Source organism: Malaclemys terrapin, chromosome 7 (genome assembly GCF_027887155.1).
Source record: "Malaclemys terrapin pileata isolate rMalTer1 chromosome 7, rMalTer1.hap1, whole genome shotgun sequence".
Lineage (NCBI taxonomy): Eukaryota > Metazoa > Chordata > Testudines > Emydidae > Malaclemys > Malaclemys terrapin.
Window position 1 is genome coordinate 105,099,018 of NC_071511.1, and position 15,371 is coordinate 105,114,388.

Below are 15,371 nucleotides of genomic sequence, written 5' to 3' on the forward strand. Positions count from 1 at the left end.
TTGGCAGAAGTAAGATTTGTGTAGGTATGCAGTTTTGATAAGTGTCTGGTTTTTTTTTTTTTTGGTTGATGTTCTTCCATATTTAACTTAAACTAGCTACATGCACATGTTTAACCCTAGGTTAACCTGTAGACTTAACCCTAACTGTAGTTTTTGAGAGGAACATTTAAATGCCTTCACATTTAATCATATCATTCCAGAGAGAGTTAAAGAGTATTTCATTATGTCTAAATAAACATCTTAAAGTAGGAGATTTGTGCCTCTTTAATAGAGAAATATAAGTGTACTGAAGACTTCCCCTAGGTATATTAAATGATAGTATAGTACATATTAAATAATATATCATTGTATGCTATTGTGGATAAACCATTAAAAACTACCAAGAAGATAAAAGGTCAAAATTTTGATGTCAGTTAGAATGGTGAAATTCCAGTGACTATAACAGAACTCAACCATTCGCAGAATTTTACTTGTAAAATGTAAATGTACACAACTGTAATCCCTGAGTTAGGGAGACAAAAATAACATATTCATACAATTTAAGTTTAAGAAACACTTTGCTTAATGAAGCACACACATATTTTTACTTAGATTAACATAAAAATAGCCTGGTTTATAATTTCAGTGCTGTCATAGAAGAGCTAATTCTTTAAGGTGAGGAAAATGATCACATTTTCTATTTAATACCAAATTTACTTTGATTAGAAAATTAAACTTTTGAGTAAACAGAGCACAAATGTAGCCCTCAGTAAAACAGATGCCTTTGATGTTTACATTATTTTGAGTAGCTATAATTGTATTTCAAACTCTTACTTCATTTGATTTTAATTTCTGGTCAAAGGAAATTATACAGGAATTTCTGGTAAAGCATTTTAGTGTATTTGCTAAGAGTATGAGAAGACCTGGTTCTCTATTTCTTTAGGGCCAAATCTATTTGTCCAGTCTCAGCCTGTGAATCTCAGATAGGCACTGGGGAGATCCATGGAAGAGTAGAAAAGGAATCATTTCCTCAGACAAAGGAGCAGCAGAGGAGATGACCTGTGGAGACACTACTTCATTTTAATAGATGGACTAGCCTTGACAATTCCTAGTGGCCCCCAACCATGGCTGGAACTGCATAATAGTAGATTTTATTCCAGCCACATCCATGCTCCTCTTCCAAATAACTCTGTCCCCCTGTAGTACCTGAGTTACCACTGTGTAGGGGGTATGCACCTCTTACCTGGCCTCCCCAAAGCCTGGATCCCCCAGTTCCATTGCCAGATAGCATTGCACACTTACAGAGAAGGAGCAGGATACGTCCCAAAGTGAAGGATTTTGATATATTCAGTATTTGTAACACTCTATTTTTCATTTAAAATCAAAGTTCAAATTTAGCCATGGACCAAGTCCAGCACTTCACTTAGCAGACAATTAACATACATAAAATAAGTCTCTGGCCTGAATGGGCAGTCACAAAAGTCACCTTACTGCAGCAAAAAGTTATTTAAACAAAACCACATAATTTCACTGCTATGATTTGGGGAGGAACTGTTTGCCTCAATATTGTATGTCTATTTGTGATCTCCTGAAGACAATGTACCCCCTACCAACCTCCTCTTGGAACCCAAAAGCCTGAATTCATCTTGATTTCTGAACATTTAAGTGTAAATAAGTCTAATAATTTATTTTTGCTACAACTGTGCAGGGTACTTTATCAGAGATGACAATCATCCAATGTTGTCTGTGTATCCCTTATCTTTATTTACTATATGCCATTAGGAACAATTCTCCACTGGCAGGGATCAACTAGATGACTTAAGTCTTTTTCATCTCTACCTTCTTTGGTTCTGTGGAGCAGATTATCAAATTGTAGTTTTCATTCTCCTAGATAGTCAAGAAGCAAGCACTATTCTCAGGGCTCAATATAAGATTAACTCTTTTTAGCCAGCTTGCTTCACAAAAATAATCTATTATCCTGGAATTCTTTAAAAATGTTAGAGCTATAATTCTTTGAACGATTAAGGTCAAGGCTCTGTGTACTCTGTAGCAAGCTGGACCTAAATAATGGAGCAAGGTCCTAGAGTCTGCAGTAATCTGGTAGAAACATTCTCAAAACTATGTGATGACCTCCATTTTAAAAATGTATCTGAAGCTTTCATTAAATATGAAAATGAATATATAATTAGCACAGTAGCCCCTGTGAAATGTAATTCAGATTATGCTATGTGTCCAAATTTTCAGTTTTCAATATGCTAGATTGTCATTTTTGGATTTCAGAGCTGAAAAATAATGTATACCTGTCAGAATTATTGTTTCAGTCTGGAAACTCAGGAAGGCAACATTTGATTTACACTTGGTTCACCTTTTTGAGGTTATCTTTCCAACGAGGAGGTCTAGAAACAATTAAAATCCCAAACAAACAAGCCTCCCTCTCCCCCAGATTCTATAACACACTTCTGCTACACACAGTGAATTCTGTTGATACAGATATGTGGAATACAGAAGTCTCAGATTATGGTTTATAAATTTGCTGTGTGTCAACATTCTTTCCAGTAAGTTTTGCTTATTTAAAAATAAAGCACTTTGAAATATCAAAGGAAATAAATAAACAAATGTGAACTTGCCAGATCTGTAATTCTTGCTATCTGTAATAGAAGTTCGGCACATGCATAAAAAAGGACTTATTTTCTAAATGTTTCTTTACTAGTTTAGTGCCCAGTGAGATTTTTAGCTAAGTGTCAACAACAGGTCACTTTGCCAAGGCGATTTGTGGAAGCTGACTTTGTACACAAAATGGGAGTTATACTCAGGGCAGCTCCAAGCCCCAGTGCAGCAAGCGTGTGCCTGGGGTGGCAAGCCGCAAAGGGCGGCCTGCCGGTCGCTGTGAAGGCGGCAGGCAGGTGGCTTTCGGCGGCATGCCTGCGGGAGGTCCACCGGTCCTGCGGCTTTGGTGGCGGGGATGCCGATGGCGCAGCACCAGCGACCCTCCCGCAGGCATGCCGCTGAATCCGCATGACCAGCGGACCGCCCGCAGGAGCGCCACCTAAAGCCGCCTGCCTGCCGCCTCTGGTTATACTCCATCCAGTTATATAATAGGAGTTCTTGAAGACTGAAGCCAATGTATGAAAGTTTACAGAAGAATTCACTGAGAGATGCAGGGAAAAGACAAGCTATTCTGTGTCTTGTAGCTACTACACACAAAAGGAAAGTCCACCTCAGGTACTAACTGCAGTAGCTGGAGACTGTTCCTTCCACCTTTGTACTCTACAGAAGCCAGCACAGCAAGAATCTTTAGGCACTTAGAAAACAACAACATTTTAAAAAAATGACTCTGTGAAAAGGAGCAGAAAACTTATTTCTTCAAGCAGTTTTTCTTGTTTTAGTAAAAAGTCAAAAATAGTTTTTGTCTCTTGACAAACACAAGAGGTGTACCATAGCACAGGCCTAAGGAGTAAATTCCTTACTATAGCATGTATCTGCAAGCTACATCTTATGGCCAGTGGCGGTAAAACTCAGAGCAAGAACTTGGAGCATGCTGGTGAGAATCTTTGGGAACAGATGTTGATGAAATATTTGACTGTAACACTTATAAATCACCTGAAATACTTTGCAGGATTAAGGCCTGCCTGTGTGTGTGTTAAAAAAAGTGGTATGTTTCCTATGTATAGAGAGGTAGAGAGAAGATAGTAACCAAAACTCCAGTCACTGAACTTTTTACACCAAATCTCTAAAGAGATGTGACAAATACAGTCACGAGAGAGTGAGTCAATTAACAATATTCCCATTATTTTAAATTTATTCTGATATTAAAATGTGTAAGAAATGTAAATATGATCAAGTGATCTGGTCACAGAAATCATCATCTGTAATAATATAGCTTAAACAACCATATCTCTGTTAACTCCCCAAAATGCCCTTATACCTCATGATCTGAATGTACACATCGGATTATCCTCATGTTGATCTGACCTAAGTGATTCAGTTGATTCTGAAACATTTCAGAGTAAGGGGGCTGAACTGTAATTCATTCTGCACAAAATATTTTAGGAAAACAAAGTTTCATTTTAAAAAAAAACTTACTGGACTGTAAATTGAAAGGAAGTTTGGTCCTTGGAGTGATTGGAGGTGGTGTTGACTGAGGAGCTGGAGATGACGGAGAGACAGAAAAACGTCTTTCACTTGCAATGACATTGATAACTTGGCTCTTTGGTCTTTGTGGTCTCAGTGGACTGATCTGCATTAGGACAAAAACATAAAAATGTGACGGTTTCACCATAATGTGTCACATAGCCTGAGCAGAAACACACATTATTACAACACAGCAGGTTACATTGTAAAGAAAAGCACTTCTCATTGAGCTGTTGATCTTGTGATAAGTAAGACATTTCCCTAGATCTAGACTGTAATATTGCAATGATAAGATATATGTTTTAGATTTAATGAGAATTGTACTGAGGAAAATCATGGGTTTCCCCTTTCCTGCACAGGTTTTTATGAACTAGAGCATGTAGTCTGGCAGTTTTTAATTTTTTGTTCAGTGTTTGGAGTTATTCCTGGTCTTTTGTGACTATACTCTGATATTCAACAACTTCCATCATAGTAAAAAATCTGTTATAAACTAAAGAACACTTAAAAATCAAAAGTCAGGGATGCAGAATTGGTTGTTAAACATATTGCATTTTCCTCACTCCAGCAGGCACACATCTATTGTTTTATTTAATGTATACTTTTAAAATGAAATTACAGTAAAAAAAAAATAGCCAGAAACCCTCAATGCTAGCAACAAATGCACTGAGACAGCCTAGTTGCCATCATGAAGCATAGTTAAGCTCAGTTTCATGCAAATAATTTTTTCTTTGAAAATGTTTCTGCCATCCATCCACTGTCTTAGATGTTAAATTAGTCCTCTTTCCCAAAACCCCTCAAAATAACTCAAAATTGAATGCATCCAGGGTGTTCAGATATACACAGTAGCCCCAGCAGGGCCGGTTCTGGCTTTTTTGCCACCCAAGGCAAAAAAGCCTCCCACCGCTCCCCCCCCCCCCCGCACCCCCGCCAGTGCGGCAGGGGAGGGCGCTGAGCCTGGCCGTGGGCCGCTCTCCCCGACCGGCCGGAGCGCCGGGGGGAGGGCGGCGAGCCCGCCGCAGCTCCGCTGGCAGCCGGAGCCCCGGGAGGAGGGCGGAGAGTCCGGCCGGGGCTCCGCTCTCCCCGGCGGCCAGAGAGCCAGGGGGAGGGCGGAGAGCCCGCCGCGGCTCCACTGGCGGCCAGAGCACCAGGGGGAGGGCAGTGAGCCCGGCCAGGACTCCACTCTCCCCGGCGGCCAGAGCACCCGCCTGCGGCTCCGCTCTCCCCGGCGGCCAGAGCGCCGGAGGGAGGGCGGAGTGCCCGCCACGGCTCTGCTCTCCCTGGCGGCCAGAGCGCCGAGGGGAGGGCTGCGAGCCCGACCGGGGCTCTGCTCTCCCCAGCAGCCGGAGCGCTGCGCCGCCCCCCTCCAGGTGCTGCCCCAAGCACAAGCTTGGTGGGCTGGTGCCTGGAGCCGGCCCTGAGCCCCAGACTGATATATTGGCATACTTCCTTCAGTTCCATAACCTACAAATCTCTCCTTAAAACCTGTGTCTTCCAGGATGTAGGGATTCCCTCAAGACCTTTTCCACTCAGCTTATCCAGAAGACCTTGTCCAGTTCTGGAAGCACATTTCTCTGGGATCCAAAAGCTGAGCTGATTAGCCTCAAATGCAGGGTTGTGGATGCAGAGTAAATCACAGCTCCAAAATTACACAGAAACCCTCTCCCTTTGCATACATTTACACATTTCATGGCATTTACTACACATTACATCACATATTTTTGAATTTGCTTTTGGGTATTTTGCAGGAAACAATCCCTATGCATCAGGGCCGGCTCCAGGCACCAGCCCACCAAGCATGTGCTTGGGGCGGCACTTGGAGGGGGGCGGTGTGGCGCTCCAGCCGGAGAGCGGGGCCGCGATGGGGCTCGCTGCCCTCCCCTGGCGCTCTGGCCGCCGGGGAGAGCGGAGCCGCGGCGGGCTCACCGCCCTCCCCTGGCGCTCTGGCCGCCGGGGAGAGCGGAGCCCCGGCTGGGCTCTCTGCTCTCCCCCCGGCGCTCTGGCCGCCAGCGGTGCCGCGGCGGGCTCGCCGCCCTCCCCCCGGTGTTTCGGCCGCTCGCGGAGTCACGGCGGGCTCGCCACCCTCCCCCCGGTGCTTCGGCCGCCCGTGGAGTCACGGCGGGCTCGCCGCCCTCCCCCCGGTGCTCCGGCCGGTTGGGGAGAGCGGCCCGCGGCCAGGGTCCCCGCGGGGGGAGGGGGGCGGCGGGAGGCTTTTTTGCCTAGGGCGGCAAAAAAGCCAGAGCCGGCCCTGCTATGCATAGGGACGTACCAAATTCAAGGCCATGAAAAACACGTCACGGACCGTGAAATCTGGTCTCCCCCCTGAAATCTAGTCTTTTGTATGCTTTTACCCTACGCTTTACAGATTTCATGGGGGACACCAGTGTTTCTCAAATTGGGGGTCCTGGCCCAAAAAGGAGTTGCAGAGGGGTCACAAAGTTATTTTAGGGGGATTGCAGTATTGCCACCCTTACTTCTGCACTGCCTTCAGAGCTGGGTGGCCAGAGAATGGCAGCTGTTGGGTGGGCACCCAGCTCTGAAGACAGCACCCTGCCAACAGCAGCGCAGAAGTAAGGGTGGCAATACCATACTATGCAACCCTTACTTCTGCGCTGCTGCTGCTGGCAGTGGCTCTGCCTTCAGAGTTGGGCTCCCAGCCAGCAGCTGCTACTCTCCAGCTGCCCAACTCTGAAGGCAGCACCATTGCCAGCAGCAGCACAGAAGTAAGGATAGCAGTACCGCAACCTCCCCAATTCCTTTTTGGATCAGGACCCCTACAATTACAACACTGACATTTCAGATTTAAATAGCTGAAATAATGAAATTTATGATTTTTAAAATCCTGTGACTGTGAAATTGACCAAAATGGACTGTGAATTTCATAGGGCCCTACTTATATAGCATGCTCTGTCTATGCATTGTCCACATTTGACCTATTCCTTAGCTGATCTCTACATTCCTAACTTATCTTGTCTATTGTTATTCTTCTTCAAAGCAAATGGTTCCCTGGGAGCTCTCCCTCTTAGCTTGCTCAGACATTCTGTCTTTTTCAACCTCATGATCTATTTACCTCTGTGATGAGGTGGACTAGGCCCAGGGGCTCCCTGCTGGAGGTCTCAGGGTCCCACCACACCCCGTCCCAGAGAGGAGCAGAAGAGAAGTCCTCCAAGCAGCCTCAAGTGGTTGCGGGGAAGTAGCCAATGAGGGAGACTGCAGGGAGCAGCCAATCAGGGCCCAGCAGGCTCACATAAAAAGAGCTGCAGGGCTGGAGTCATCAGTTGCTGCCTGGAGCTGGAGGAGAGACGACTGTGTTCCTGGTTGGCTGGCTGAAAGAGCAGCAGGACCATGGACTGCTCAGTGTTGGCAGGGACTGGGGGAGCAAGAGAGAGCTCCTAGCTGGCTGCTGGGGCTGAGTAAAGACTGAGCCCAGGTTAGGCCACAGGAAGACAGTGTCTCCAGGGAGGAAGCCCTGGGAGTACAGCCCCATAGCAGGGCTGGGACATGTTAAAGACTCTATACCCGGGAAGAAGTTTGTTCTGTTTCACGTACAGACAGTGTGTGAAACTTGGCCAGAAGCTGAGTCACTGAAAACCTATCTGAGATACCCAACAATAAGGGTCACCACGAATTGAGAGACTGCAGGCACATGCACTCAACCAACGTGTGCTTGTGAGAGGTGGGTGCCACCCTATTAGGATCTCCCTAATTCTTTCTTTCAAGGAATGAGGCCTCCTTCCAGGTGTTAATTACTCCTGTCAGGTCAGGCCTCAGCTGAAAAGGACTATCTTGTTCTTAGACTCATAGACTTTAAGGTCAGAAGGGACCATCGTGATTATCTAGTCCAGTGGTTCTCAAACTGCGGGTTGGGACCCCAAAGTGGGTAGTGACCCCATTTTAATGGGGTTGTTAGGGGTGGCATTAGACTTGCTGGGGTGGAAGCTGAAGCCTGAGCTCCACCGCCCAGGGTTAAAGCCAAAGCCCAAGTGCTTCAGCCCTGGATGGTGGGACACAGATTACAGGCTGGAGCCCTTGGGCTTTGGCACCCCCATCCGAGGTGATGGGGCTCTGGCTTTGGCAGGGCTCAGGCAGGCTCAGGCTTCGGTCCCTGCTCCTGGGTTCATGTAGTAATTTTTGATGTGAGAAGGGGGTCGCGATGCAATGAAGTTTGAGAACCCCTGATCTAGTCTGACCTCCTGGCATAAATGCAGGCCACAGAACCGCACTCATCCATTCCTGTAATAGACCCATAACCTCTGGCTGAGTTACTGATGTCCTGAAATTATGGTTTAGACTTCTTGCCAATAATCTCCCTTATCTGAACTGTTGTCTCAAATTTTATCTTGGTCTTTTTTGCCTATCTGAGGGTCTGAGAATAGAGCAAACAATCCCATATGTCAGTAATGTTATTCATTTGAGTTCTTAGCTCATGTCTATGTAAGAAAGCCACACATGTTTAACTAAAAGCATGATTTAAACTGATTTAGTTAAAACAGTGGGACAGTGTTGTTGACACTCTTATTTCACTATAACAGTGGCCTATTTTTGCAATATAGCCTACTTATCCTCTTTCTCTGACTGGATCTTGATGGTGGCTAGCTACCACCTTCTTCCCCATCGTTTCAAACATGTCAGAGGGGGAGCATTTCTCCAGCTTCTCTTGTTCAAGTTTTTCATGATTCAAAGCCAAGCTTCCCTTCTTTGAGGGGTGATGAAATTCATAAAAGGAAATGGGACTCTTGATCACTTTTGTGCTATTCACCCCTTAAACTCTTCCAAACTACAGGTGGAAAGGAAATGGCGGACAACATCCTTAAAACAGCTCAGTTCTTCCTCTCAGGGAAGAATAGTTTCTAAGAGAAAAATGTCCTTGCCAAATTACAACTTCAGAACCAGGGATATAACCTTGAAACTTCACCCTTCCAACCGTGTAGAGGTGTCTCTGGAAGAGACTCAGCTGATGTGGAGGAAGCAGATGTCCCAAAGTCTGGGCCCTTTTCTCTGACAGTGTGAGGGTCCACAGGCTGGGAGCAATCATGGTAGAGCTCCCTTTCTGTGGCTCCTGAAAGGGTCTGCTTCTATAGACAAAAGGTAGTCCAGTGGCTAGGGCACTAGCCTGGGACTAAGGAGGCCAGTATTCAAATTCCTGTTCTGCTACAAGCTTCCACTGGGGGCTAGACTCTCTGTGCCTCAATTCCCTATCTGTAAAATGGCAGGAAATAGTACCTTGCAGGAGTGTTGTGAGGATAAGTATATTAAAGGTGTGAGGTACTCAGATACTACAATAATGAGAGCCAGGTAAGTACCTAACATACCTAGAGAGCCCCTCTTGGTCTTCAGCTTTCTCCATTTGGCCTGCTCATCCTGACAAGTGACAGAGAGAATGATTTTGCCCTTGGGAGAGAAGGCTGATGTCCCAAAATCAGCCTTAAAAGGTGTGGTTGCAGCTCTGCTTGTACCCCTGGAGACAGAGAAACTGGTACAAAGACAGGAGGGGTGTGGGGCAAGTGCTGGAGCCACCAGGACAAGTCTGAGCTGCTTCAAGTATTTCTGAGTAGAGAGGTGCAGTCCAGTTGTTTCAGTGTGGAGGACAGCTCAGGATTCAGAAAGAATGATCAAGACAGATAAATGATAGTGATGGCTATATTTGGCTATTTGCAAATATTATTCAGTGTATACACTGGCTCAGCTCCTTCTACAGTATGTTTTCCTGTACTGCTAAATATATCTGGAAAATATGACTTGACAAAGGAGAAACCATAAGTCCTTGCAAAATAACTGACCTTTTCTTTTAAGACAGAGCAGGTTAATGTCATTTTAAATGAAAACTGATTTCCCTTTCACCAGTGTAAGGAAAGCAAATACGGTGAAGTTAAGCCCACCCTTTTATACGATGGATAGGCTGATTCAATTAGCTAAATGGAGATCTGCTATCTGAAGACAGAAAATTCTGCTTGGAAGGATCTTAATATGAATAATTTAGTTGTCAAGAGTCCTAAATGGCAACACCAACATGTATCTGTACCACTGTGCAGCAAAGTGAAGAGTTCTGCTCAGGCTGTGCTCACTTTGAGAAACTTCTGGCTATTTCCCTGCAAAGGTGAGCCAAGACCTAGGCCACTTGTCTCAAATTAGGTACCCTAATTAAAAGTTTAAATGGCTGTGTTCTCATGCAAGACTACATCATATATAAAGTTTTCTTTCTCTCTTTCCATACTGACCTAACGTTTTTTATTCTTCTCATCTCTTTCCCTTTCTAATCTTTCTTCTCTCTCAATAATTGCTCCCATTCTCAATTTCTCTTTTACATATTGTGTTAGGAAGGAGCTCTCTATTGGGTCCATAAACTCTTTACTTGATGTTGTGTGCTTGAGTTTGTTTGGGTAATTGAAATGTCCCAACAGAGCTGGTCTGCCCACCCCATAAACCTCTTTCAATTCTCGGTCACAATGTCTTCAATGAGATACTCCTAATCAGACAGAAAAACAGCCAACTCCTTTCTGCAGTTTACTCCCTTTGCTATCTTTAATTCTGAGTTCTAATGTTTCTGCCCCATCCATTGTTAAAAATACCTTCCATATACCAATCATAATAAAAAAAAGGGAAATTTTTACTCTCAGTAGATGGTAGAACATGGAGTAGTGATCTGAAGCTAAGAAAAGAAAAATGTCAGCAATATACTATATCGGGGGAAATGGAGGTTACTTGCCAGGAGTAATTCTGTTTTCTGCACTTGCTGCCTCCACAGACACAGCAGAAGTTGCATGCCTAGCCTCAAAATATTTTTGAACACTTAGGCCTGCTCTGCACTAGAAAATTAAGTTGACTTAACTATGTGGCTCAAGGGTGTGAAAAATCCACACTCCTCAGTAGCATAGTTAAGCTGACCTAGCCCCCGTTGGTGCTGCTGTAGCTTTTAAAGTGTAGAGAAGCCCTTAGAGGGCTACACAATCACTCTAAGAATGAGAAATTTGGAGTAAATCTAAGTACCACCTTATCTTTGTGGAAAAGGATAAAAGTTGGGTTGGCCTTAAAGCACTGTATGTCTTAAACCTTCCTGGCAGAGGTGATGACAACTAAGAATGAAACATTCTGAGAGAGTGAATACAGGTTTTTATGAGTTCAAAGCACTCCCAGAAGTTTGGTTAAATTCAAGTTCCAAGGTCCAATGGCTTTCAGGTAGAGGGCATTTGTTCCTAAGACCTTTTAAAATGCAAACATTCTGATCCTTTTCTCAGGGACATGATAGATAGAAAAAGCAGATAAGTAAAAGTTAATAGTTGCTAGGGATAGCTGTGATTTCAGAGTCAAGAGAAAGTCCAACATAATTGGAATTAAACAAGAAACGAGGTCAAGGTGCCTGTCTCCAGCAGAAACCTTTTCAAGTTCCATTTGACAGCATATCACCTCCTACTGAAAAGCATTCCGGACTCCTACAGGACTGCCTCAATCTCTGTAGCCAAGCACAGGACGTGCCTTAGAAGCACAGCAGCCATGCTGCCAGGTGAGATTATCTGCTGGGACTAGAGTTCTCGACTTGGGGAAGAGATTCGTAGACTAGAAGGCCAGAAGGAACCATTGTGATTGTCTAGTGCAGGGGTTCTCAAACTGGGGGTCAGGACGTTGCGAAGTTATTACATAGGGGGTTGTGAGCTGTCAGCCTCCACCCCAAACCCTGCTTTGCATCCAGCATTTATACTGGTGTTAAATATACAAAAAAGTGTTTTTAATTTATAAGGGGGAGGGGGTCACACTCAGAGGCTTGCTCTGTGAAAGGGATCACCAGTACAAAAGTTTGAGAACCACTGGTCTAGTCTGACCTCTTGTATAGCGCAGGCTGGCCACAGGACTTCCCTGAATTAATTTATGTTTGAACTAAAGCATATATTTTTAGAAAAATAGTCAATCTTGATTTAAAGATTTCCATTGACGGTGAATCTTGATCTATGAAAAGGACCAGACGCTCTGAGAATAAGGCCTGCAATATCTAGACCAGTGCAAGTATAACCAAACTGGATCTGTCCCCTCCAATATCGGCAGTGCTCTTGGGATGAGAGGCCATGGAAGGAAGACATAAAAAATCCATTTCCTTCATTGTTAACTTAATAAATGTGCAGACTGCTATTTAAATCCATCCCTGTGTCTATCATTGACCTGTGTGTGTGCTAATCAAACTTCCTATCTATCCCTTGTAGGCATTTCTAAGGTGCCCATCACTGAAACATCTGTTTCTACACCTCATTAAGACTTACCTTTGCTCCTTTCAACCTTTCCTTGCATCTTCTCGGCAGGATGCATGGTGCCTCAGCCATTGCTGTAGCCAACGCAAAGCAACTGTGCAGTCACTAGGGGAGCAGACTCTTCCTCTGCCACTGCCAGCACAGCTCCTCATGTGTAGATGTGACCATATTCACCCTCTGAGCTATCAAGGTGTGGGCCCCTGGGTTTACTCAATGTGCACACCAGCAGATTGTGAATGCTAGTGAATTCTACCTACAAAATATGTCAGATGTGTGTTGACACATGCTCCATCCAAAGAGCTGAGACTAGGCCACCAATGATTGATAGTGTCTGCAGGTGTGAACTGAACTCCGAAATCATGCATAAAGAATGAAAAAAAGATATTCCAAAATTTGCAGCAGTCACTTAATCCATGTTGTTGTCACCCAGAATACAGCAAGTAAAATTAAGTAAATTGCAGTTATATACTGACAAATATTATTTATCTAAGTATTTATACAATGTTCACCACTGAGCACCTCCATGACTATATGATAAGGACCATTAGTATGTACTAGTTTAAAAATGAAAAAATCCACTCTAAGGATTCCAAATTGAAATCAATAGCAACAGCCAAGATAGGTTGCTGATCCCAACAGCTAAGACATGTCAGTGCAATAGTGATCTATCTGAGATACGTCAAATGGAGTGCTTAGATTCAGTCAAAATATGACTACTAAAAGACCCTAATAGTCACACAGTTGACTGCACTGTGCCAAACAGATAAGGCACATTGGAAATTTATGCAAAATGTGTCTTCCGGTTGAGAAGAGGCTAAGAAAGCTCCCCCTGCTAGATCTGGTAGAGAGAATCTCCCTTTTAACAAACCTAGGGCTTGACTCAAAACCAACTGAAGTAAAGGGAAAAACTCTAATTTCAATAGTCTTTGTGTCAAATCCATGGAGAGCACAGGGATTCTGATTTAAGTTCTTGCTGAGGTCTGTTCAGGGTGCACACAGCAAAACTCCAGCTACCAGACAGGGATCCTGCTAACAGGGAAGTTTGCTCTAGTAGTCATGACACTAACACAGAGAAGAGACCATTACACGTATTTCTTGAGGGACAAAGTTTTAAACCAACAGCCTCAAAATAGATGCCCCTTCTGAGCTTCCAAGGCTATGGTTACTACTCTAGCAAAAAACGGATTAATTTTCAATTTAAAAAATAAAACTTCAGCATTTACATACACCAGTGGGGTGGTCCTGGTAAATTGGAAAGAAGGGTGCAGTTCAAAGAAGAGATACGCTATAATAAATATCTTTACATACAACCACCAGTGAACTGATGAAAATGTATGTATGTTTCTGTTAAAAATGGCTTTCCAAGAATTACTCCTGGGGGAATTCTGTGCCACTATGCAATGCAGAATTTGCACAGAAATTAATGTTCTGCACAGAATTTCCTCCCTCCTCCTCCCCCCCCATAGAAATGGGCTGCAGAGCTGCTGGTTACCACTAGGAGCTGCTGGACCTGGCAGAGCCCAGCTTACAAATAGAAGACTCTGCCGGTGGAAGGGGAACGGAGCTGCAGGGCTCCAGGCAGCTACAATTCCAGGCACGCCCTGAAGGAGGAAGGCAGCATGCAGGAAACTCCACACAAGTCCGGGACCCAGCATCAGGCTGTTTCTCCATCTGGATCCCTGGGCTCTGGGAGAGTAGGGTGTGTGTGTGCAAGTGTCTGGGCTGGGAGGGGTGGGGATGGGCTCCACAGCTGGGGGGTATAGGAGTGTGGGTGTCTGGGCTGGGGGGGGGGCACGGTTGGGCTCTGGGGGAAGGGATATGGGTGTCTGGCTTCTGGCTGGGCTCTGGAGTGGGGAGGGGCAGAGAAACAGGAACTGGATTGTTGTAGGGTTTTTTTTAACTCTACTCCTGGGGGAATTTTTTGTGTGTCTGCATCGTGACAGAGTTGCTGAAAGGTATTTTAAAATAAATTAACGAAATAATTGAAACTGGGGTGATTATATATAGTGTTATTTTGACAAATTAAATATGCAGAATTTAAAATATGGTACATGGAATTTTTAATTTTTTGGTGCAGAATTCCCTCAGGAATAAAGAATACGTAATTGCCATATATAAAATGACTGCACAATATATCCACCAACTATATCTTGCAGAAGATAACTGAAACCACATGGAAGAACCACCAGAATCTCACATGACCAGCAACTAGAAGAATCCCTGCTATGAATGGTGTAACTGAATTTTCTTTAATTATATCAACTATTGTATTTTTCAAAAGGCCATATATAAAAGTCTTACAGAAAGTCTATACGAAATACCATTATTCTGTTCTTTTTGTTTAGTAAAATATCTACTTTTGGTACACTAATTAATGTTTTAAAGAGTATAGAATTTTTTCTCAGAGTTATTTTAAGTCTAAAAAGAAAATGAACTGTCAAAATGACCCTTCTGTGTTGTAAAAAATGTCCGAGTTATTGCCCACAATTAAATAAAACTCTGTTTCTTAACATTACCGTTTCTGAAAGGATCACTGCTTCAGATTGTTGCAGAGAAATATCCGTAGATTTCAACTCTTTATCAAATATCTCTTGGTGTTTGCTGTTCCTTTTTTCCTTCTTCTTTTCCTTCTTATCTTTATCTAGGTCATCCTTGTCCAACTTATCTTGAGACCTAGAATGCATCTTTTTTGGCAGAAGAGGTTCAAGCACAAACCTGAAGGAAAATTTGGTTTATTTAGACCAATGAAATATTACTGTCAAACAACAAATTTTAATTTTCCCAGTCCCCAACAAAAGTATAATTTTAGTCCAGAGATCTTTTGTTAACCATCATTATCACGACGGGGAAAGAAGGTAATGACAAACTGTAATTGTCTCATGCTAAAATTTAATGCAGAACTGTTAATGAACAGTACTGTGTACCTCCCAGTTCTGAGGCAAATTTACTATTAGATGGTTACACACACTGATAAGCATCTCTCTGTGTGTTTATATATCATCACATTTATAGATCACACCATCATCC

General features: G+C 43.7%; 1 protein-coding gene across 2 annotated transcripts in view; it reads right to left on the reverse strand.

The window, feature by feature from the left end:
• Window positions 1-15,371, reverse strand: part of DOCK1 (dedicator of cytokinesis 1) — a 566,139-nt gene that overhangs the window by 15,599 nt on the left and 535,169 nt on the right. For both annotated transcript variants that reach the window (XM_054033802.1, XM_054033801.1), the window contains exons 49-50: window positions 14,861-15,059; window positions 4,063-4,216 (exon numbers count right to left, since the gene is read on the reverse strand). In XM_054033802.1, coding sequence (XP_053889777.1) covers window positions 4,063-4,216; window positions 14,861-15,059 — 353 coding nt within the window. The remainder of the gene's footprint in view (window positions 1-4,062; window positions 4,217-14,860; window positions 15,060-15,371) is intronic.